This window comes from Pongo abelii, chromosome 15 (assembly GCF_028885655.2).
Source record: "Pongo abelii isolate AG06213 chromosome 15, NHGRI_mPonAbe1-v2.0_pri, whole genome shotgun sequence".
Taxonomy (NCBI): Eukaryota; Metazoa; Chordata; class Mammalia; order Primates; family Hominidae; genus Pongo; species Pongo abelii.
Genome location: NC_072000.2, coordinates 25,219,033 through 25,243,124, shown reverse-complemented (window position 1 = coordinate 25,243,124; position 24,092 = coordinate 25,219,033). Strand labels below are relative to the sequence as shown.

The following is a 24,092-nucleotide window of genomic DNA, read 5'->3' as shown; positions in this document are numbered from 1 at the left end:
GTTGATGTAGGTGATATTTACATCTGCTAGAGTGTCTGAAGGTCAAACCACAGTAGGTTTTCCTTAAACCAGCATGAGTCATGCAGCAGCTCCTCAGCAGCAGGGTCCTGCCTGGGCCACTGAACCTTGTCTCAGCTCCCCTGCAGCCCCCCTCAGTGTGTCTGGCTCACAGCACAGCACTAAGCAGCCACATCTGACACTTAAGCTCAAAGTTTCTCCCACTGAAAGGTGGGTTTTCTTTTTTCTTCATGATGAGTAACTTCCAAGTCTTTGTTGCTTCCATTCTCATTTTCCTTTGCAGTTCTCAAGAAGAGCTGGGGACTTTCACCAGGATATTAAACATAATCAGAAAAGGGTAGGTTCACCATGCTGGCATAGGAACAGTTTACAATAGGGAGAGCTCCTTCTGAGAAGGCCACTAACTTTCTATCCAGGTCCCTGAGTCTCCACTGCTTCCTCCTCAGAAATAAAAGGCTGCATATCACCCTGAGTTTGAATTGGACAAAATTGTGGTTATTATACTGACATAACAAATTTTAAAAATCCAAATTTTAACAGGCATATCATTTTCCCCAAACTTACCAAACATTACGAGTATTGTAATCACTGGACATGGTGAAAATTTCATCTTTAAAACTTCTGGTATCCTCAATTCTTAACTGCATAGCATAAAAAATAGTCATCTCAATAAAATGCTGAACATGAACCTAAGATTTTAGCAGGAGATGTATTTGTTTTCAGAAGCTGTGCCCCCTGACCGTCAAGGACTACACTGCAAGGAACATTTCCTCCTGAAAGATAGTGCCACATGTTTACCTTGGACCTCATTTTCAAGTCACATTCAGCTGCCAGGTGACCTTTTTCAAATCTGAAGAACACCTGTTGCTGTTTATTCAGAGGCTTATTTTATTCCCAGAACACTGTCTGTATTAGTCCGGGTTCTCCAGAGAAACAGAACCAATAGGATGGATAGATAGGTGATAGATGGATAGATAGACAGATAGATAGATAGATAGATAGATAGATAGATAGATAGATAGATAAATGATTGGTAGATGATGATTGGTAGATAGCATTTAGTATAGATGGCATATAAAAACATGTACATACATAAATTATTTTCATATAGGGGATTAAATATGCAGGTTATGTTGATTTGCTTCCAAAGACTGGAAAGCAAGTTCAAACACTCTTCTACCACATGGAGACATGGTAGCTGATGTTCAGAAGCATCTTACAGCATGGGTTCTTGAACCTAGCTTTGCATCACAATCAGCAAGGGAGCATAATAAAAATGCAGATTCTGGGATCCACTTTATTCATACTGACATAACCTCTATGAGACTGTCCTGGGGAAGCTGTGTTTTTAAAAAGTTCCCTCAGGTGATTTATGTTATACTCATGACTTTTTAAAACTTTTATTTGAGGTTCAGGGGTATATGTGCAGATTTGCTATATAGGTAAACTGCATGTCTCAGGATTTGGTGTGCAGATTGTTTCATCACCAAGGTAATGAGTTATATTAGTCCGTTTTCATGCTGCTAATAAAGACATACTCAAGACTGAGTGATTTATAAAGAAACAGAGGTTTAATGAACTCACAGTACCACATGACTGGGGAGACCTAACAACCATGGCAGAAGACAAAGGAGGAGCAAAGTCACATCTTACGTGGTGGCAGGCAAAAGAGTCTGTGCAGGGGAATTCTCCTTTATGAAGCCATCAGATCTCGTGAGACTTATTCGCTACTGAGATGGGATAGTTCCCTTGACCCTTTGGTGGGCAGGAACTGGAGTGCACCAGCTCTGAGTCCAGCCAGCCACTTCAGCGCCTGCAGGGATGAACTTCGCTTGCTCAAACCTGCTGTGCTGAACCCCCCACAGGAAGGAGCACGTAGGCAAGTGGGTGCCAGGGCTGAGGTGAGTGCTTTTGGGCTCTGGCCCCATGGCAGCATTTAGGGGTTTGTTACAATAAATCCTCTTTTAGCTTTGCCGCCTGTGGACAGCTTAAGTGTTAAACATCTCAGTGAAGAGTCAGAGTGACAGCCTTTTTGGGTTCCTGCACCTAGTGCATCTCGAATTCTTGTCCAGTGTCGAGGAAGAATCAGGTCACTCTAACGGTTTGAAAGGTGATGAATGTGGAGGATTTTATTAAGCAATGGAAGTGGCTTTCAGTGGAAGGGGAGCTGGAAAGGGGATGGGTGTGGGAAGAAGGTAATCTTTTTCCCTGAAGCCCAGCCATCTCTGGCCAGACTCCTGCCTGAAGTCATGCCGTCTGAAGTTAAGCCATGTCTATCCATAGTCTCTGACACTCAGTTGCTTCTTCTCCTCTCGATGTTCAGCTGCTTGTCTCTTTGCCAGCTGAGGTCTGAGGTTTATATGGGGCATAGGATAGGGGGGCAGGGTGGCCCCAAAAGGCAACATTTCAGCGAGAAAACAGAGATAACTGTTCTCATTTAGGGCCAGGATTTCCAGTCTAGAGGGTGGGGCCTTTACCATGGAACCACCTTCTTCTACCCAGTATTTCCCTGCCTCCTGTTCATATCACTATTAAAAGAATAGCACAGGAAAAACCCACACTTTTCATTAGTCAATTACCTCCCACTGAGTTCCTCCCATGAGACAGTGGGAATTATGGGAGCTAAAATCAAGATGAGATTTGGTTGGGGACACAGCCAAACCATATCATAGGCGTAGTACCCAAAAGATAGTTTTTTGATCCTCTCCCTTCTCCCACCATCCAGCCTCAAGTAATTCCTAGTGTCTGTTGTCCCCCTTTTATTTGTCTATGTTTTCTTGTTGTTTAGCTCCAACTTGTAAGTGAGAGCATATGGTATTTATTTTTTCTGTTCCTGCCTTAGTTTGCTTAGGATAATGGCCTCCAGCTCCACTCACATTGCTGCAAAGGACATGATCTCATTCTTTTTTATGGCTACATAGTATTCCATAGTGGATATGTACCACATTTTCTTTATCCAGTCTACCATTGATGGACATTTAGGTTGATTCCATGTCTTTGCTATTATGAATAGTGCTGCAATTAACATATGCATGCATGTGTTTTTATGATAGAACAATTTATATTCCTTTGGGCATATACCCAATAACAAAATTGCTGACTCAAATGGTAATTCTGTTTTAAGTTCTTTGAGGAATCATCACATCATTTTTCACAATAGCTGAACCAATATACATTCCCACCAGCAGGGCATAATCTTTTCTCCACAACCTCATCAGCATCTGTTATTTTTTTACTTTATCATAGTAGCCATTCTGACTGGTGTGAGGTGGTATCTCACTGTGGTTTTGATTTGCATTTCTCTAATGATTAGTGATGTTGAACATTTTTTCATATCCTTGTTGGCCACTTGCATGTATGTCTTCTTTTGAGAAGTGTCTCTTTGTACTCTTTGCCTGCTTTTTAATGGGGTTTCTTGTTTTTTGCTTATAAATTTGTTTAAGTTTCTTATAGGTTCTGGATATTAGACATTTGTTGGATGCATAGTTTGCAAAAATTCTATTCCATTTTGTAAGTTGTCTATTTATTCTGTTGATAGTTTCTTTTGCTGTGAAGAGGCTCTTTAGTTTAATTAGATCCATTTTGTCAATTTTTTGTTTTTGTTGCAAATGCTTTTGGTGTCTTTGTGATGAAATATTTGCCAGGTCCCGTGTCCAGAATGGTATTTCCTAGGTTATCTTTCAGAGTTTTTATACTTTTAAATTTTACATTTAAGTCTTTAATCTACCTTGAGTTGATTTTTGTGTATGGTGTAAGGAAGGGGTCTAGTTTCAATCTTCTGAATATGGCCAATCAGTTATCCCAGCACCATTTATTGAACAGGCAGTCCTTTCCTCATTGCTTATTTTTGTCGATTTTGTCAAAGATCAGATGATTGTAGACATGTGGCATTATTTTTGGGCTTAGGACTGCCTTGGCTATTTGAGCTCTATTTTTGGTTCCATATGAGGTTTTTTTTTTAATGGAGTTTCACTTTGTCACCCAGGCAGGAGTGCAATGGTGCGATCTCGGCTCACTGCAACCTCCGCCTCCCGGGTTCAAGTGATTCTCCTGCCTCAGCCTCCCAAGTAGCTGGGATTACAGGGCCCCACCAGCACGCCTGGCTAATTTTTGTAATTTTAGTAGAGATGGAGTTTCACCATGTTGGCCAGGCTGGTCTCAAACTCCTGACCTCAGGTGATCTGCTGGCCTCAGCCTCCCAAAGTGCTGGGATTACAGGCATAAGCCACCATGCCCAGCACCATATGAGTTTTAAAATTGTTTTTTCTAATTCTCTGAGGAATATCTTTGGTAGATTGAGAGGAGTAGCATTGAATCTGTAAATTGCTTTAGGCAGTATCAGCGACGGTTTTTAAAATGCCGTTTTGGAACAGTGAGCTAGAGGAATATCAAAGACTCAAAGATAAGGTTCTGGCATTGTGGAAAAATGCTCCCAAGCCGCTAAACTCTCTGCTCATGGTAAAATAAATAAACACTATTTAGTTCCTTCTTCTTGCCTTTTGTGCTTATGAAAAAAGTGGTAAATGTTGAAGAGAGAGAGAGAGAGAGAAATCATTGCTCTGAAAAGCCATGTAAAGTTTTATCCTTAGACAAGGAAGTGGTATATTTCCTGCAGAATCCACTCTCCTGGATTTGTTTAGGTCCAAGCATCGAGACTCTTTTCCTTCTCCCTCCTCCTTTGTGCCTTATCTTCATGAAGGTCAGAACCAGTGTGTCCCTTTTCCCCTGTTCCTTGGACCTTTGTCTGTAATCTGTTTAGCTTATCTGAACAGCACACCTATAAGGTGAAGAGACTCCATTTTCATAATGGCGTCACCTTTTTGAGTTAACATAGTTTCCTTTGATGTCCGCACTGTCTCTTTCTGTGAGGGAAATCCTGTTCTTCTCTATGAGTTTATGTAGAGAATATATCTTAGGAATTATACCAGTAGGTTTGAGTGAAATATGTCAGAACTATATGATCAAGGACACAAATTGCTTATTTTCCCAAGTAACAATGGGCTTTATTAGGAGCATCTGATTTCTAGCACCCAACAATTGTAATCCAAGGATTTAGATTAAATAAGGTAAAGTCAGGGAAACTGAATTCTCTCTTGGCATTTAACATAGGGCATCAGAAGCTTCTCAACCATTGGAAGGGCAGGGAAACACAGATCAAAACAGGTGGTCATGGGAAATCTACCTACCACAAGAAACCTGCCACCAGTGACCCCAGTTTTCTGCAGCATCAAAGAGATTGAGTCTCTGAAGGATCCCAGGAATCAAAAAAAAAAAAAAAAAGCCACTGTCAGTGACTTTACTGTCTATCCAAAACAGTTATTGAATGAGTGTGTGCCTCTCATTGCTAATTTTTTACTTATTCATTGCTAATGTAAGGATACAATTTATTGATTGTTTTAAATCCTTGCAAAATAAGGTTTTTTAGTTAAATAATTTTTATTGAGGTAGAGTTTACATACAGGGAAATGCACTGATCTCAAATGTACACTGAAGTTTTGACAAATGTATATACTCTTGAAATCAACACCCCAATAGAGTAATAGAACACTTTCATTACCCCCCAGAAAATGCTACACCACCTTCTACTGGATCTCACCCTACACAGGCAAGCACTTTTTAAAATTTCTGTTCACATAGGTTAGTTTTACATGTTCTTGAACTTTATACTTGAAGAACCATACACTTTTTATTGTTCCATGTTTGTCTTATTTCAATCAACCAAAATTTTTAAATTCATTTACAATGTGGTATATGTCAGTAGTCTATTTTTTACTGCTGAGTATGAATAAATTATAATTTGGTGCTCCATTTTCTTATTGATGGACATTTGAGTTGTTTCCAACTTGGAACTATTATGAATAAAGCTTCTATAAATATTCCTGTACAGGAAAGTGGATTTTTTTTTTTGCATTTCTCTTGGGTAAATGCCTCAAAAGATACTTGCTGGATCATAGGGTGAGTATTTTCCAATGTGGCTGTATCCATTTAAACCTATATAAGTAATACATGTTCTAGGGACTCTACATTCTCACCAAAATTTGGTGTTGTCAGTTTTTTTAATTTTAGCCATGAGTATGAAGTGATATCTCATTTAATTTACTTTTTTTTTTTTTTTTTGAGATGGAGTCTCACTCTATCACCAGGCTGGAGTGCAGTGGCACAATCTCGGCTCACTGCAACCTCCGCCTCCCAGGTTCAAGTGATTCTCCTGCCTCAGCCTCCTGAGTAGCTGGGACTACAGGTGCACGCCACCACACCTAACCGATTTTTGTATTTTTAGGAGAGACAGTGTTTCACCATGTTGGCCAGGATGGTCTCAATCTGTTGACCACGTGATCTGCCCACCTTGGCCTCCCAAAGTGCTGGGATTACAGGCATGAGCCACCATGCCTGGCCACATTTCTTTTATGACTTAAGACATAGAACAAACTTCCATTTGTTTATTGACTGTTCCTTTATCTTCCTTGTAAAATGCGTATTCAAGTCTTTTGCATATTTTTTATTGTTACTGTAAAGTTGTAGTCATTCTTTCTATATTGTGGATATATTGCAACTCTCCTAGAGATCACAAAAGAATTAAAAACCTACCACACTTTTGGATAGGAAGACTTGCCATAATACTGCCATCATTTTATCCTAAGTTAATTCATATATTTTACCCTAAGTTAATGTATACTTTTAACATGATCCCAGAATCATGTTCATTTCAGTTTATGGCAATGGCTATTCCTCCTGGATATTCAGGGCCTGTAGACTTCCCCAGCTCTGGGCTGTTTACACCTGTTCAGGACAGCAAGGCCATTGGAAACCTAGGGTTTGATGTTGTCAGTCTTTTTAATTTTAGCCATAGGTATAAAGTAATATTTCATCGTGGTTTTAATTTACATTTCTTTTATGACTTAAGACATAGAACAAATTTCCATGTGTTTATTGGCTATTCCTTTATCTTCCTTATAAAATGCCTGTTCAAGTCTTTTGCATATTTTTAATTGGCACTATAAAGTTGGAGTCATTCATTATATATTCTGGATATAAAGAACTCCTACAACATTGGCTCAGTGGACTGAGCGTCTCCTTTCTCCATTCTGATGGTTTCACAAATTCCACTTAGCCTGTCCTGAGCTGGGTCCCAAAAAGAGCATCTAGAATCTACAGTAACAGAAAGCTACTCTACAAATTATTTAAAATAATGTCCAATGTTTAGTGTTATTCATCAATAGCATCATATTTGATATTTTATTTGAACTCCATAATTTCATTAAATAAAGGATCAGGCTTTATAGATTTGTTTTATTTATGACAGCCTATAGCACTTCACTTTCCAGACTTGTTTGGAAATGACCAGATGATACCGAAAACCACCCGCCATTTCTCCTCAACTCTGGCAGACAATACTTCAACATGTGAAGCCAATTCTTGAACCACAGATTCAAGCAGCATTCAGCTGTCCCCAGTCTTTAACCATGTTTCCATGGGAAAAATGATTGATGAAGATGAAACTAAACTCTTGCTGAAATTTCTCGGGAACCTCTAAATCCTAGTCAGACTTGGTTTCCCCTTTGTGTATCCCAGAACCTTAGGAAACATGAGCTCTATGATGGCTTATCTGCTATGTTCAATACCAATGTATCCCAATGCCTAAAGAGTACCTGGCACATATCAGGAGCTGAGAGATACTTGTTCAGTGGGTGAGTAAATGAAAACCACTGCTACAGCATTTTTCACATATGATTCCAACCATTGTAGTTCCTTTGTCAGATTTTATAGTAGAAAAACAACAGTCTTCAAATTTATTTGACATGTGTTTCCACCAGGCCTGAGAAGAGGACAAGTGCTCTCTACACTAGAAGACTGACCTGGGCTCTAAAGGATTCTGCCGAAGACAGGAAGGGTCAGGATTGATTAATTCAAATAAGGCACAAAGACGGTCTTTGTGAAGGGTGGCCTGATAAAAGATACATGAGTCAAATGAACAGCACCCTTTATCTCCTCCCATCTCTGGTCATACTCATGCCTTAGTTCTTCACGTCTACTCAGGCTCAGGGCCCCTATTGCTGATGCTTCTGTTATGGTATTTCTACCCAGCTGCAGGTTTGGATACTGGTTGCAGGTGCCTAGGGAGTACTGTGCATCTACAGCACAGAAATAGGTGGCTGAATCTTCAGGCTGCACGGCTGTAATGTACAAGCTGCTTCCATTCTTCAGTAATGTAGCATTTAGTCTTCCTTTCTGCTTCTCATATCCAGCGGAATACATGGATAATAGGTGTTTGGGACCCATCCCTGTATTTTGCCTGTACCACTGCAAATTGTTAAAATGACTGACAGAGTACGTGCAGCTCATGGAGGCAACGTCTCCCTGCTGGGGTCCCAGAAAATGAGGGCTGTGCTCCACCTGGTTTTCTCCATTTGCCGCTATTCAGAAAGACATCAGGTACAATATGTACATTTTAATTTAGACCTTTCATAATTTTATTTCTTAATCTCCAACAAGCAATGACAAGTAAGTCCAGACTACATCCCCATCTCCCCAATAAGACTTGAATAAATGTCTCCTGGGGTCCCCAGTTCTTAGAACCCTCAACTTACAGCCAAGACATAGACAAAATATAATTAGGACAGGTCTCCGCATCTTCTCCATCCTGATACTTTGTCTTGATACCTAAAATGCTGCACAAAATTATGTAGCCAAACAAAGCTTTTATTGTTTCTTTTAATCTAATAAATGAAACATCCTCTCTGTCTGTCAACCAATCAGAGATATGCTCCTCTAACGTAAACATACTTCCTAGGTATAAGAAAGACATAGTTTACAAATGAAAGAGAACCACTGTCATCTTGTGGCTATAAGCAAAATTATTAAAGAAATGTTAACACTGTGCACATCTGCTAACACCACGTGCAAAAATTCCTCCAACTTCTAAATTGGAAGAATTTTTCTTATTTTATAAGCCTCTATAATGTGATCATCATGACTTTCTCCTATGTTTTCCTTTTATTAATCTGTTCATTGAGGCCTGATCAATCTCAAAGCAAAACTATCACCAGTGATTATGGAGCAGGTGGGCAAAACAGAAGAACTGGATATAGGTTCTCTTCAAAATGCAACAATCTCAACTGATAAAGCCAAGGAAAGCTAACATAGGAACATGGAGGTTCCAAATAACACACAGTGGCCAGACACGGTGGCTCATGCCTGTAATCCCAGCACTTTGGGAGGCCGAGGCAGGCGGATCACAAGGTCAGAAGTTCAAGACAAGCCTGGCCAACATAGTGAAACCCCGTCTCTACTAAAAATACAACACTTAGCTGGGCATGGCAGCATACGCCTGTAGTCCCAGCTACTCAGGAGGCTGAGGCAGGAGAATCACTTGAATCCGGGAGGCGAAGGTTGCAGTAAGCTGAGATCGCGCCACTGCACTCCATGCTGGATGACAGAGTGAAATTCCGTCTTAAAAAAAAAAAAAAGAAAAAGAAAATAACACACAGTGCAAGGCCTTCCATAGCCATATCAAAGTGAATGTTAGGAATACGTATTTGGAAATGTACTCTAGAAAGCAATACAACTTTTCTGTAGGACTGTCACAGGACACTTATGGTGTCATTTTTCCAGCTCAAAACCTCGGTGGCCAGTGGCATCTTTGCCCAAGTTTTGCTTGGGCCCACTGGGCTCATTCCACCTACTCAGCCCAGCAGGCTGCATTCAGCTCATGCTACTGGCCCAGATACCATGGCTGCCAAAGGTAAGCCAGGCACAGAGTGGAAAGTGGTGTGTGAATGAGTGAAGGGTCCGGCCACTGCGCACAGCCAGGTATGCCGGCTGTGGTGGGGTGGGCAGCTCCAGGTGCCGGCACAGGCCCTGGCTCCCTGCCAGGCTGAAGCTGGACCAGGCACACCACCAGCAGCTTCCACAATGGGCACCAGGGAATGCAGTGGCACGCAGAAGCTTGGAGACGCCTGGAACTGCAGAGCCTCAAAGTGGGTGTCACAGCCATGGCTCAGGGAGCTCCTAGGTCTGGGCTCCTTAAAGGGCCACAGCTCTTCTCTCCTCATTGCCCACAACGTGGTGAGCGTAGTGGGTGCGATGTGTGTGGGAGGGGTGGTGTTCAGCCCTGTTTGTGTTACAGTTCTTTCAGTCCCATCATTCAGCAGGTCCGGAGGTCTTATCCCACTTCCAGGAAGAATGAGATACGTGGACAAATGGAGGGTGAGTATTGCATAGAAGAGCTTCATTGAGTGACAGAACAGCACTCAGGAGACCTGAAATGGGTAGCTCCTTTCCACAGGCAGGTTGTCCTGACAAGTCAAGGAGACCCAAAGTGGGTAGCTCCTTTCTGCAGTTGATACTCCCAATATCTGTGTGAATCTGGCTGAGTTCAAGATTTTTATGGGTTCAAAACACATTTTTTATGGGTTCAAAAGACATTTTTCAAAAGACATTTTATGGGTTGGAAACCCATTTTTATGGGTTCAAAAGTGTGTGGTGATTGGTCCACGTGTGGACCCAGAAAAAGCACAGTAAGTTCCCACTCTGGGGGGTGGACTCCACCCAGAACTGGCAGCCCAGCCCCCAGGCTTCAGGCCATCACAGAGGGGTGCCTGTAGGCCCACACCAAGCTTCCCTCAGTCCCTACTCCAAGCCTCCTTCCCATGTTCAGCAGTGGCCAAAGTCCAGAGGGGGCCGAGGAAGCGGTAAGGGGCTGGTGTGACAGCACTTCCCTGAGCACGTGTACACCCGGCCGGGTTGCAACAGCACCCAGACTCAGCCACAACTTTGCTCCAAACTCGGAGTGGGTGCCAGGAGTGAGGAGAGGCCAGGGAATGGGAGCAGGCACTTCTGAGCCTGTGGGAGAAGGGAGGCTTCCCAGGCCCCCAAAACCACAAGGATTCCTGGGTCTGGAGCCACAGCTGGGCAGCTGCAGTTGCACCCAGGAGCACAGCGCTCCCCATCTAACAACTCGGTAGGAGGCAGGGAATTCCTGCCTGTTCCCAGCTCCCTTCAGCTCTGTGGAGTGCAAAGCCCTGGCCGCCCATCCCCCATTGCAGCTGACATCCCCGCAACAGCTGCTCCAGACAGGCCACCACTGCCATCAGGATCAGACATATGGGTGCTGGAAGCAAATATGGCAGAATCCTTAGAGAGAGGTAAGAGAATGTGATGACAAACCTTAGTCACTCAGTCAAGAATGCAGTGTGAGAAAGAAATATCTCTGTCTGATCAGGAGGAAAACTTACATTTAAGATGTCAGTATTATATTTTTAGGCAACAGCATATGATTGTATCATAGAGCTGTAAACTTAAGAATTAATCAAAAGATAAGTGGCTTCATATCCCCAGCCTCAACAGTATCTTGATTTCAAGAGCAATTTTTTTTTAACTATAACAAATTATATTATAGAGAGTAACTCAGAGCATACCACTATTGACAAAATCAAAATCCATTTTGATTTTATCCACATCTTTTTTTTTTTTTTGGAGACAAAGTCTAACTGTGTCACTCCACCCAGGCTGGAGTCCAGTGATGCAATCTCAACTCACAGCAACCTCCGCCTCCCGGGTTTAAGCAATTGTTGTGCCTCAACCTCCCAAGTACCTGGGATTATAGGTGTGTGCCAGCACTCCTGGCTAATTCTTGTATTTTTAGTAGAGACAGGGTTGATGGGGTTTCACTATGTTGCCCAGGCTGGTCTCAAACTCCTGGCCTCAAGTGATTTGCCCACTTTGGCCTCCCAAAGTGCTGGGATTACAGGCGTGAGCTCACCACTCCCAGCCTATCCACATCATTTTAAATAATATTATGTGAATGACATCAATGGCATGCTTTGAAAAAATATCAATTAAAAATAGAACTAGAAGTCCCCTTTGACTCTTGCCAACTCAATTTTGCACCCATGATAGCCACAACCTCCCTACTCCATCTCCCAAAAACATCATGCAGATTTGATGCTTCCAGCTTTCCTCTTTCATTTCTTCTAAATAGCAGAAAGATATGCATGTGTAGCTGTGTTTATAGTAACAGTACAGATCTGTGAATAGTACCATATACTAAGAATATAAATCCTTTTGCATATCGTTTATCCACTAAGAATCAAATAATTTTCCTTTTGCCTATAATTCATTTAATCTACTTTACATGTAATTATAAAATAGTTACATTTGATTTAGATTAGCAACACTGTGGCTTTTACAAATCTCCCCAAAAGGCAGTTCTTTAGATATGGCTTTTGGATAGTCTTTCTCCAGAAAGTAATGGAGAACGTAAATACAAAGCTAAGAGCAGACTGGAAGGAAACCAGCAGCACTGATTGGATAGGGCCCTGTAGATCCATTACGTCCTGGGAAGACTAGAGAATCTACTTTTATTCAGATGCAGTAGCTCACACCTCTAATTCCAGCAGTTTGGGAGGGCGAGGCAGGCGGATCACTTGAGGCCAGGAGTTCAAGACCAGCCTGGGCAACATGATGAAACCCATCTCTACTAAAAATACAAAAATCAGCTGGGCGTGGTGGCACATGCATGTAATCCCAGCCACTTGAGAAGCTGAGGCACAAGAATCACCAGAACCTAGGAGGTGGAGGTTGCAGTGAGCAAAAATCCTGCCACTGCACTCCAGCCTGGGTGACAGAGTGACAGTCTGTCTCAAAAAAAGTAATAAACAAAATAAAATAATTTTTTTAAAAAAGAGAATCTAATTTTGATGCAAAATTAGAAGTGAAAAAATTGTGTCTTAACCAGTTTGTTTATTTGGAAATTTGCCTAAAATATAACTTTTAAAATGCTAATTTAACATTTGCTTTTAAATGTTTCTATGAAAAATTCCTGTCTTTCATAATAAATGGGGAAGGGGCTTGGGTTAACTTCTTTTTCAGTTCTGTGAGTTGAAACAGAGTTCAGATCTGGGAGATCAAGGCAGATAGAATTCACATCATAGGGTACCCAATGGGGAAGAGATGCACAGAGAAAAAACTGCAGAGATCTGCGTAGGGTCTCCCTTGAGTACCCAGCAGAATACTGGCCAGCACATGCATGGGAGACAACTATCTGAGGCCAGCGGAAAAAAACATCCAAGAGGATTACAAGGAGCACTGCCCACTTGGTGCTCCCATGGGAACAGGAATCCTGCCTGTTCCCAGCAGTCAAACTGGAAAAACTCCTAATTCATGGATTATTAGGTAGAGTTCTCAGGAAGATCTTGCTTCAGTAGTGGAAGATAATTAGCTGGGAAACGGAAGAACCAGTATGGGAGAAAGATTAAACTGTTGGATACCTAGTATTATTTATTTGTGTGGGGAGAGATAAAATATAACTTTTCCTCAAGCTTTGTTCAAAAACAACATTACTATACCCAAATGAGAAAAATTAAATTTAAAATAATTAGAAGAAAACATTGGAAAACACTGTATTAAGTCCTCATAGTAAGAAAGATTATCTTTGATACTAAATACTAAACTATAAAAGAAAAGACTAGTAATTTGACTACATTAAAATTTTAACTATCTGCATACAAAGTAACCATAGGTAACATGAAGAAGCAAACCATGTATAGAAGACATTTATCAAGACAGGTTACACTATTTTCAAGAACCTATAATAAATACCCATAAATCATGTAGAAAATACTGAAAGCTCCATAGAAGAACAGGGAATTCAGAAAAGAAGGAACTCATTTGACTAATAAGTATATAAAAAGATGATACCCTTCACTAGTAATCAAATAAATGCAAATTAAAGCATTTACACTTATCAGGTTGATGAATAAAATTTAAGTTTGAAAATACCAAGGCTGTCAAGGAAGTGGTGAAACAGGGACTCTCAGAAACCACTCTCGAGAGTCAAATCACAAAGTTACAACACTTCAAAAACCAGTTTGGAGGCCAGGAGCGGTGGTTCACGCCTATAATCCCAGCACTTTGGGAGGCCAAGGTGGGTGGATCACGAGGTCAGGAGATCAAGACCATCCTGGCTAAAACGGTGAAACCCCGTCTCTATTAAGAAATAAAAAAACATAGCCGGGCGTGTGGCGCCTGTAGTCCCAGCTACTAGGGAGGCTGAGGCTGGAGAATGGCGTGAACCTGGGAGGTGGAGCTTGCAGTGAGCCGAGATCGCCCCACTGCACCCGCACTCCAGCCTGGGCGACACAGCGAGACTCAGTGGCAGAAAAAAAAAAAAAAACAGTTTGAGAGTCTTTAGTAAAATTTAAACTCTCATACAACATAACCCACCTATTCTAATCCTCATTCTAACCTGATGCACACTCGGATTTTAGTGCAGATGTGCTACCAGAAAGGGGTCCCGATCCAGACCCCTAAGAGAGGGTTCTTGGATCTTGCACAAGAAAGAATTCAGAGTGAGTCCATAGAATAAAGTGAAAGCAAGTTTATTAAGAAAGTAAAGAAATAAAAGAACGGCTACTCCATAGACAGAGCAGCCCTGAGGACTGCTGGTAGCCCATTTTTATGGTTATTTCTTGAGTATATGCTAAACAAGGAGTGGATTATTCATGCCTCCCCTTTTTAGACCATATAGGGTAACTTCCTGATGTTGTCATGGCATTTGTAACCTGTCATGGTCCGGTGGGAGCACAGCAGTGAGGACGACCAGAGGTCACTCTCGTAGCTGTCTTGGTTTTGGTGGGTTTTGGGCAGCTTCTTTATTTCAAGCTGTTTTATCAGCAAGGTCTTTATGACCTGTATCTTGTGCTGACCTCCTATGTCATCCTGTGATGTAGAATGCCTAACTGTCTGAGAATGCAGCCTAGTAAGTCTCAGCCTCATTTTACCCAGTCCCCATTCAAGATGGAGTTGCTCTGGTTCAAACACCTCTGATAGATGGGGTCACCGTCACAAGCCATTAACACAAGTCATCTGCTCAGTCCAGGGAATTAGATCATTTGGAAAGTATTGTTCTGACACAAATGCAGAGATTTAGGTCTCCATGGGGGATAGTCCTGTGACTTAACACACTGGCCTATAATCAAATTATTTGTGAAACAGTATTTATTTTTAAGAAACAAAGAGATGCACTAATATTTAGAACAATTTCTGGAACATGGTAGATACTCAAAATATTTGTTGAATGAGTGAATTTGAACGTCCAACAATTCACAGCTATTTTACTTATTTTCAGACATGTATTTCTGAGTCTCATTAGCCAATTCATTAGCCAGTTTAGTTTAATTAACACACAGCCAGTTGTTGTAATTGTTAACCTTAATTGTTAACTGATAGTGATTTTACACTCACCTTCAAGCCAAGATTCACAGGTAAAGATGTTTCTGGTAAATGATAATTCTAGATGTGGTCTTTGGGCTCAGACAGGAGGTGTTTTTCTTACAATGAATGTTTTCTCTATAACCTTCACATCTGTGTTGCCACAGCCCTAGCCACTTCTTGTCTGTGTAGTGATTTTCCTGTTGGCCCCAGAAGCAGTTGGGCATTTCAAGCAGAGTCCTGGGGTTGGACATGCCTCTCCTCGACCCATCTTCATCATTTCCCTCTCAGTGGCTTCAATAATTGCAGAGAAATACACTGCCATGTGCCCCAACCATCACAGAGAAGTATGAGAGTTCGTTACCCCACATCCTAGCCAATACTTAGAATTATCAGTCTTTTTAATTTTCACCATTTGGGTGAGTATGTAGTGTATTTCAAGCTTTTAATTTGCATTTGTCTGATAACCAGTGATGTGAGCATCTTTTCATGTACTCATTTGCCATTTACATATCTTCTTTTGTGAAGTGTTTATTCAGATCTTTTGACCACTTATATCTTTTTTTCTTATTATTATTAAGGTGTAGGACTTCTTTAGATATCCTGAAAACAAGTCCTTAGTCAAATATAGGCCTCAAGACTATGAGAATATTTCTCCCAGTCTAAAGCTTGTCTTTTCATTTTATTAATGAAAGAGCAGAAGTTTTTAATTTTGATGAAGTCCAAAACATGATTTTGTCCTTATTGTGGTTTATGATTTCGGTGTCATATCTATAAAATTTTTATTACCCAAAAGTTGTGAATAACTTCTCCAATGTTTTCTTCTAGGTCTACAGCTTTTCCTTTACCTTTAAATCTATGACCCATTTTAACTTTATTTTGGTGTACAATGTAAGATAAGGGTAATGGTTTATTTTTCTATATGTAAGTATACCAAATTGTTTGAGTGCCATTTGTCAAAACTTTTTTTATTAACTCTTCCTTATTTGAATAACAATGACACTTGGAAATACACATAGGTAAAATTTAATTTTTAGCAAGATCAGTAATTCAACCAGTAACTACTCAGCTATAGCACATTATAATGTATGGGAGGATTTGATGACAAATGCTATTTGTGATGGGCTTTGAAGGCTGCCTGAGAACTAATAGTTATGTACCTTCAGGCTTCTGAATGTTGTACATCCTCTAGTCAGTTCCTAAGGTGAAAATTTTTCAGCTCATGATAAGAAAGCAAAGTTGCTTACACTAACTAGTGCATTCATTTCTAATAACCAACTAAGAAGAATCTGGTAAACTTACCCTTCTCCCCCTCACTGCCAACATCTGCCCAGTTGCCTATATTGATGCCAAGCAGCAGCAACAAAACATTGTTTGTTAAAAATACAAATACATGCTGGGAAATACCTACCTGTATATAGTGTCCTGCATATGTCTATTGTGTTTACTTACAATTATCACATCATATGTTCCATTTTCTAATTTGGAAAATATACTTATCAAAAATATAACAGGTGTCTCCATGATCTATTGTTGCAGGTATCTCCAGGATCTACTAAAATCCAGGCTATGGCTGGAGTGCCTACACAGCAACATCTGTTTAAGCAGGACTCTTCAGTAATTGTATAACTCAATATCAAAGAACATTTTCACTGATTGGCTGGCTTCTATGTGCTGAGGTACAGGCAGCTGCGAATAATTTTCTTACTTACTATTAAGCTTCCACTTTGTTTCTTTTCCTCAAATGAATACCTTAATATAGGAATGATACATGACCAAGCTGCATCATCAGAAAACAGAGATTTCTAGGCTAGTAGTAGTAAATAGTGCTTAAATATCGGCATTGGCCTTCTGGTTGACATGGTTCAAATCTAACTTTTGTGCTGGCTAAGTCAGTGGCCCTTATTATGAATATTTTATATAGTGCCAGTAATAGTTTCATCATCGTAATAAAGAAATCTTCTCAGATATTGCTATGAAAGTTAAGTAACAATGTTTTGTAAAAATTTTAACCCCATACTTTACATGTGGTCAGTACTAAACAAATGTTAATAATTACTAGTTTCAGATAGAAACCAATTTTCATTCTTTGAAACAAATACATAGCAATGTGGAGACAGAAATACAAAAAAGAGGTTTGTTTTATTTTTGTTTGTTTGATTTGTCATTTTAGGAACAAGAAGAGTTTCTGATGTGTGACCAGTAAGGGCTTCAAGGCAGGAGCTGTATTTTACACAGCATGTAGTGAAATGCCTGGAGCACAGAATATGCCTAACAATTATTTATTGATAGATGCATGTAGTCCAGAATAGCATTATATACTATAATAAAGTTTCATACTTTTTTATTGTAATACAATACATGATAAACAACATCCAACTGAAGCAGAATGTCTTATCTCCTAACAGATTTAGAAAACAGCAACATAGTGAGATACATTCCAGTTAATAAAAATAAAAGTTGCTGGGTAGGAAGCATACAGCAGAGAAGAGAGATTTCTGCATCAAGACACTAACATCTATAATAAAAAGATAGACCAGCTGGGACAGGAACCTGTAAAATCATGAGAAGTACAGGATGGACCAGGCTCATCAAATTTCATGACAGTTAGACACAGCCTCCCTACAGAACTTTAGGAAGACTAGCTTAGAATAAAGGGAAAGAAACCCATTTCACAGGGGAGCTAATTAGACATGGAAACTGTCTCCTCAAAAAGCAGTACAGCCTGGCAATATGAAGAGCTATGAAAATAAAACTGGAAAAGTCCAAGGGTGGAAACCAAAAACAGGTCTTTAATTATAAAAAGAACATTCATGACTTTCCACCATCTTTATCTTAGTATTAGTTTTAGACACAGTGACTCCATTGTCTAGATGAGCCATAGGTCATAATTTTCTAGTAATAGAATGCTGAGATAAAAATAAACATAGTTCCTGCTCTCATGGAACACAAACTCATCTAATAATAGCTAATAGGAAGGTGTTTTGAGAACTTACATAAAGAAATTTTATCTATTTGAAAACTGGGTGAAGTGTCAAGGAAGGTTTTTCCAAGTGACAATTGAATTGAGATCTCAGGGAAAGAATGAGGGAAAATTCCAGGCAGGGAAAATGGTATCTTGGAAGACTCCAAGGCAAGGGCTATCTGGCACTTTCAAGGAAATAAAAACTGACCTATGGGATGGGAGCATAAAAGAATGAAAAGGGCATTGCAGTGAAAATTAACTAGAGAAGAAGTAGGGAGCAAACCAAGGAGGGGTTTTGGTAAGGATTTCGGCATTTGATAAACACAATAGGAAGGCTTAAGAGTATTTTAAGCAGGGAGATGATAGGATTAAATTCACATTTTTAAAAATATCTTGGCAGGCTAATGTATTAAATAGATCACAAATGCAAAAGCTAAAGTAGATACAGACATAACAATTAGAAGGCTACTGCATTCCTCCAGGTGGTGGTGACAGTGGAAAATAGACAAATATGAGATATTTAAGAGGTTAAAAAGATCAACAAAACTTTTTATTTCTCTTTTTTCTTCTCACATTTGTCAACCTAACTTAATTCTCATCTTTTTCTTTTGCTCAAGTGGTGACTTAACTAGTTTCCTGTTTCTTGGGTTGGTTCAACTTAAATCAACTAAATAGTTCAATTTAAATAACTAGAAAATCTTATTAAAACCAGAAGAGTTGGGAGGAAAATAAGGAAAGCAAATAGTTGCACGATATTTACTTAAATGTAGTTATTCTTTCTATTTTACCACAGCATGCTCAAGATTCTTAGCTTAAATTTTAGACTCTGAGGTGGAAGCAAATTTCCACACATAGGATATTTTTCAGTTGGAACAACTGGCAAGACATTCCAGAATTTTCATAAATCCTTGTGGTTCCATGTGGACAATGGTGTCACCTGTGCAAAGAAATAAAATGAAAGATTGTTTTGCCTTAAAAAATATTTTGTATGGTAATCCTATTTTAATCAGAGACCTCCAATAAACTCATAATCTCTAAATTTTGGATCATCTTTCCTAAAAAACAAAAATCTCTGTTTCCTCTGCAATGGTGCTTATGAAAACAATGAATAAATTATGCTGTATCAAAGAAAAGAAAGAAATCTTTCCAGTAAGAAGGACCCATGGTTGAGTTAAAACAGTACCCTAAAGACATCAGACTTCTTTTCCATACAGAGAAGTACACTAATAATAATCTATGCATTAATAATAGATATTATTAATTAATTAATATATGCATTAATAATAATGCATAGATTATTTTATTAGACCATGTAAAAGAGCTGGCTCTAAATCAAGATTTTTTTACCATACCAAAAGTCATCAGGAATAGACTCAAAGTCCAAAATCAAGAATCCATACCCCCACCTACAGCACTCAAAAATTTGGAGACCCAAAAATTTGGGTTTTTAAGGATAATTTGGTGGGCAAGGGGCTAGTGATTGACAAATGCTGGTTGGTTGGGTTGGGGATGACATCACAGGGAGTTGAAGATATCTTCTTGTGCTGAGTCAGTTCCTGGATGGGATCACAAAACCAGTTGAGCCAGTTTACCAGTCCAGGTGGCACCAGCTGGTCCAGCAGGATTTAGAGTCTGAAAAATACCTTGAACACCAATCTTAGGTCCTAGGATAGAATTGATATCCATAGGAGCAAGTGGGGAGGTTACTAATGTTGTAACCTTGCCTGCATAACTCCTGAGTCACAATTTCTAATCTTATGGCTAATTTGTTAGTTTTACAAAGGCAGTTTTGGTCCCCCAACCAAGGAAGGGGTTGTTTGGGGAAGGACTATTATCATCTTTGCTTTAAGGTTAAACTATAAACTAAATTTCTCCCAAAGTCAGTTTGGCCTACACCCAGGAATGAACAGGACAGCTTCGAGGTTAGAAGCAAAATGGAGTCAGCTATGTCAGATTTCTCTTACAGTCATAATTTTGCCAAGGTGGTTCATGCTCTCCTAGATAACTGTATTACTTCCTCCCCCACTTTCTTCACATACTTATTCAATAAGAACTACCATGAATCCCTCCCCACATTTAAAATTCCAAATGGAGACAGTTCCACCTCCACATTTCCCATCCCCATTACCCTGACCTACTTTTCCCATAGTACTTACTGTCTTCTAAAACACTATATTATTTATTACATTTTTTGTTCACTCTGTTTTTTCAATAAAATGTAAGCTCCAGGAGAGCCAAAGCTTTTGTCTATTTTATTCATTGATGCATCCCTACTGTATATAGCAGTGTCTGGCACATAGCAGGTACTCAATAATATTTGTTAATGTCTCTGGTTTGTGAAATACAGATCATTTATATATTTACATACCAAATTATTTCAAATAGATTTTGAGGTGATTAGTAAAAAGATTATAGAAATAGAACATGAAAAGATATATTTAATGCTCAGAGGAGAAAATTTGGCTTTTAACTTCCTGAAAGAAATGAAGGAACCAACTATAAGCAAGTGTCTGTTGAATTTCTAGTGCACTGGTGTACCTGCCACCACAGTAGTTGCATTATATATATTTTTATAATTTTATGTATTCTTAACAATAATCCTATGAGGTACTTCTATTACTAGCATTTCACAGGAGAGGAATTTGGTGCTCAAAGATCTAGAAACACTTCCCCAAGACAACACAGCCCAGTCATTGACTGGGTCAGAATTTTCCACCCATATGTTGCACTCCCACACCCATACTTTTGAATGCTGTACTGCCAGTTGTAATTTATATCCCCCATTTATTACAAAGGGAAAGGCATTCCAATTCCTGTTGGAGAAAATTATTTACTCCATTCTAAATTCTCCTACATTCAATCATTTCTTAGGTCTGTCCTCATCTCTGGGCCTGAGCTGTTGAACATTCCCTCATCCTTCTCTCAGCCCCCTGTTCTGACATAACTCTCATCCATATTCAAATTATATGAATCTTTTCTAGTTCATTGCCAGAAATGGGAGGAAAACTCCTCCCAAACAGTAATTAAGTCATAATAATATTCCATCTATTCTCAATTCCAGGGAGTTTATGAACCTTCAAGATGTCCAACTATGGTTAACAATCTCTGCATTGAACTCTCCTTCTCTCTGACTATCAAATCCCAGATGCCAGTGACTCAGAGCCCATTATTTTCTTATTCCTAGCTGTCTCTATTTTATTAATGGTGATTAAAAGAAGGGACTTCTTGTCCTCAAATTCTATTTTTCTAGATGTATGGTTTTCTTCCCCTATTATCCTACATATATTCTCTCTGCACCTCTTCCTACACTCAAACACAAACAGTTTCATGATCATATCATTTTGGCAGTGACTGTATGTGGCCCAAAGCAGACAGAAATAACAGCCCTAGCCTCAAACAGAGTTAGTCAAAACCCACAGATTCTGCCATGTTAGTAACTGAACATGTCATGACCTATGGGATCTGTCTGTCTTGGCAATAATCTAAAAATAGATCAAGAAACAAGGTAATACATAGATGACAGAAATTGATAGAAATGGCAATGCAGGCAATAATAACGGAGAAGTCCTCAACTCAGAACCCATGCCTAACATGAGAAGGTGTAAGTTCTCTTTCTTAAAAGAGTTGTACAACCCAGGCATGGTGGTGTGTGCTTGTAATTCCAGCTACTCAGGAGGCTGAGGCAGGAGGATCACTTAAGCCCAGGAGTTGTGGGCTGCAGTGAGCTATGATTGTACTATTGCACTCCAGCCTCCAGCCTGGGTGACAGAGTGTGACCCTGTCTCTTAAGAAACAAATGAAAAAAAAGACTTGTATATTGACCTACTCACTGATGCCACATACATAGTAAACAAGGGCTCTAAATTTATCTCTGCAATGCCATGACTTATGGCATGTTTTCCAATATAGCATGGCTATCCATTCATAAGATGAGCAATTTTTAAAAAGGTCAATTTTTTATCGTTATCATCATCATCATCATTATTCAGTGTTCAGTTTGGGAAGGGACTCAAAATTGTTTGGATTATTTTTTCATCTAGAAGAATCCATGTTTTAATGCTTAAGTGTAATGTGTTTAACTCCATAAATTTATCATGCTGTTCTAGGCTAGTCACAAAAACTAAGCAGAATTTATGTGTTTTTTAAAAGCAAATCCTCCCTCCTTTCTCTGAAGAATTCTTCAGAGCATTTGTTTGTTTGTTTTGAAAAATGCCCTTTCAAGTAACGCCCCCCATTCTGTCAGGAGCCGTGATTAGCCTTTGGGAGACAGCACAGCCATGAGCTCTGATTCTAAGAGTTAGCAGAGTTTGGGTGCAGGAAGCAGCTGCCGGGGCACTACTGTGTGTCTAGAGCACAGAAGTAGGTAGCTGAGTCTGCAGGCTGGGAGGCTGTGATATGAAACAAACTCTGTTTAAGGGTGGTATCAAAGGAGACCTTCAGTCTTTCTTTCCTTTTTTCTTTCTCATTTTCACGTATGAGTAGCAAGAAAACAGGGCCTCTTCCTGGATCTTGTCGGTACCACTGTAAGTATGTTGGAGAATAGTTTGTATAGTTGCAGGTCAGGGTGGCCGTTTTACCCTCCTGAATGTTCAGGGCCTCAGAATTCTGTTCTATCTTTTGGCTCTTCACCCCTAGGCAGAAACACAACACCAAAAGTAGGAGGGTTAGTCACTACACTGACACTCTTGAGTCTATTTTCCTCCCACAACCCCAGATATAACCAAACATGAGGAAGAATGGATCCTAGCCCTTCCCCTTCATCCTATGCACTGCAGCCCTGGATCTCTGTCTCCATCAACAGGAAATCTCCAACTCACAGTCCACTTGAAGCCACAAAATCAGCAAAACACCTCCGAGGAATGACTCCATTCGTCTCCCCAAATGTGGCTTGAAATGTAGACCCAGCCTTCTCAGCCAAAAAGCCATTTTGTTTAGTTTGATAGGTGTTACTGGGGTTCTTCTATCCCTAGAAGGAAGTTCTGGCCTTCCTATCCAGCCAATCAATGGCAAGCCTGTTCAGCCCCTTACACATACTGGCCTAATCCAGCTATGCAGTGAACTTCGTTTCAAATCTGAGAAAGGCTCTGAGGGGGTAGGAAATACTGCCCTCTTGTGTTCAGAAAGTTGTTATAATAATGGAATGTGCTCCAGGTCAGGGCTACTAAAACTTAATTATGTATGCAAATCACCTGGGGATTTTGTTAAGCTGTGAATTCTGTTTCATTAGGTCTGAGGTGGGGCTGGATATTCCACACTTTTAACAAGTTTACTGGTGATGCTAATACAGCTGGTTCTCAGACCACACTTGTAAGTAACAAGTCCAGAAGAATGCTAATTGAGTTTCAGTACATAATATGGAATTGACAATATTAATTCTGGACACAGGTCAAATGATCAAGTTTTCCAAGCTCTCCATTTCATTGCCCAGTTGAGCTACTCTGTCATTCCTGCCACAGTTGCAGATGTCATGTGCTGTAGATAATGTAAAACACAGAAAATGTATGGCTGAATTCTAGGAAGCTTTCCCAGATCTAGGGAATGGGCCTTCCCACAGGTAAAAAAAAGTATTGCTTTGACTTCAAAAGGCCTTTTTTCTTTATCTTGTTGGGCTATAATAAGTAGACATTCAGTTTAAATTCAGCGAGAATTCAAACGAGTAAAGGGTTTTTTTACCCCTAGAATACCCTCTGAGAGGGTGTTTAAAATTATTTTTAAAATACAGCAGCCCTCTGATTACATATCAGAAACTCTTTCTTTTCTACTTTTTAATGCCAGGATGGATGTATTGTAGTCACTTCCTTAGATGCATTTATGCCATTCCATGGAGAGATCAATGACAACTGAACAGATGGATGGACGGAGAGAAGAAAGAGAGAATGGGCTAGAGTGTAGCAGGAAA

The 24,092-nt window shown here is 39.8% G+C and overlaps 1 gene segment (V, D, J or C); it reads right to left on the bottom strand.

The window, feature by feature from the left end:
• Positions 1-22,528: 22,528 nt before the first annotated feature.
• Positions 22,529-23,227, bottom strand: LOC134760130 (T cell receptor alpha variable 6-like). The segment is given in 2 exon segments: positions 22,529-22,824; positions 23,011-23,227. Coding segments are annotated over 2 exon segments (405 nt in total).
• Positions 23,228-24,092: the final 865 nt, after the last annotated feature.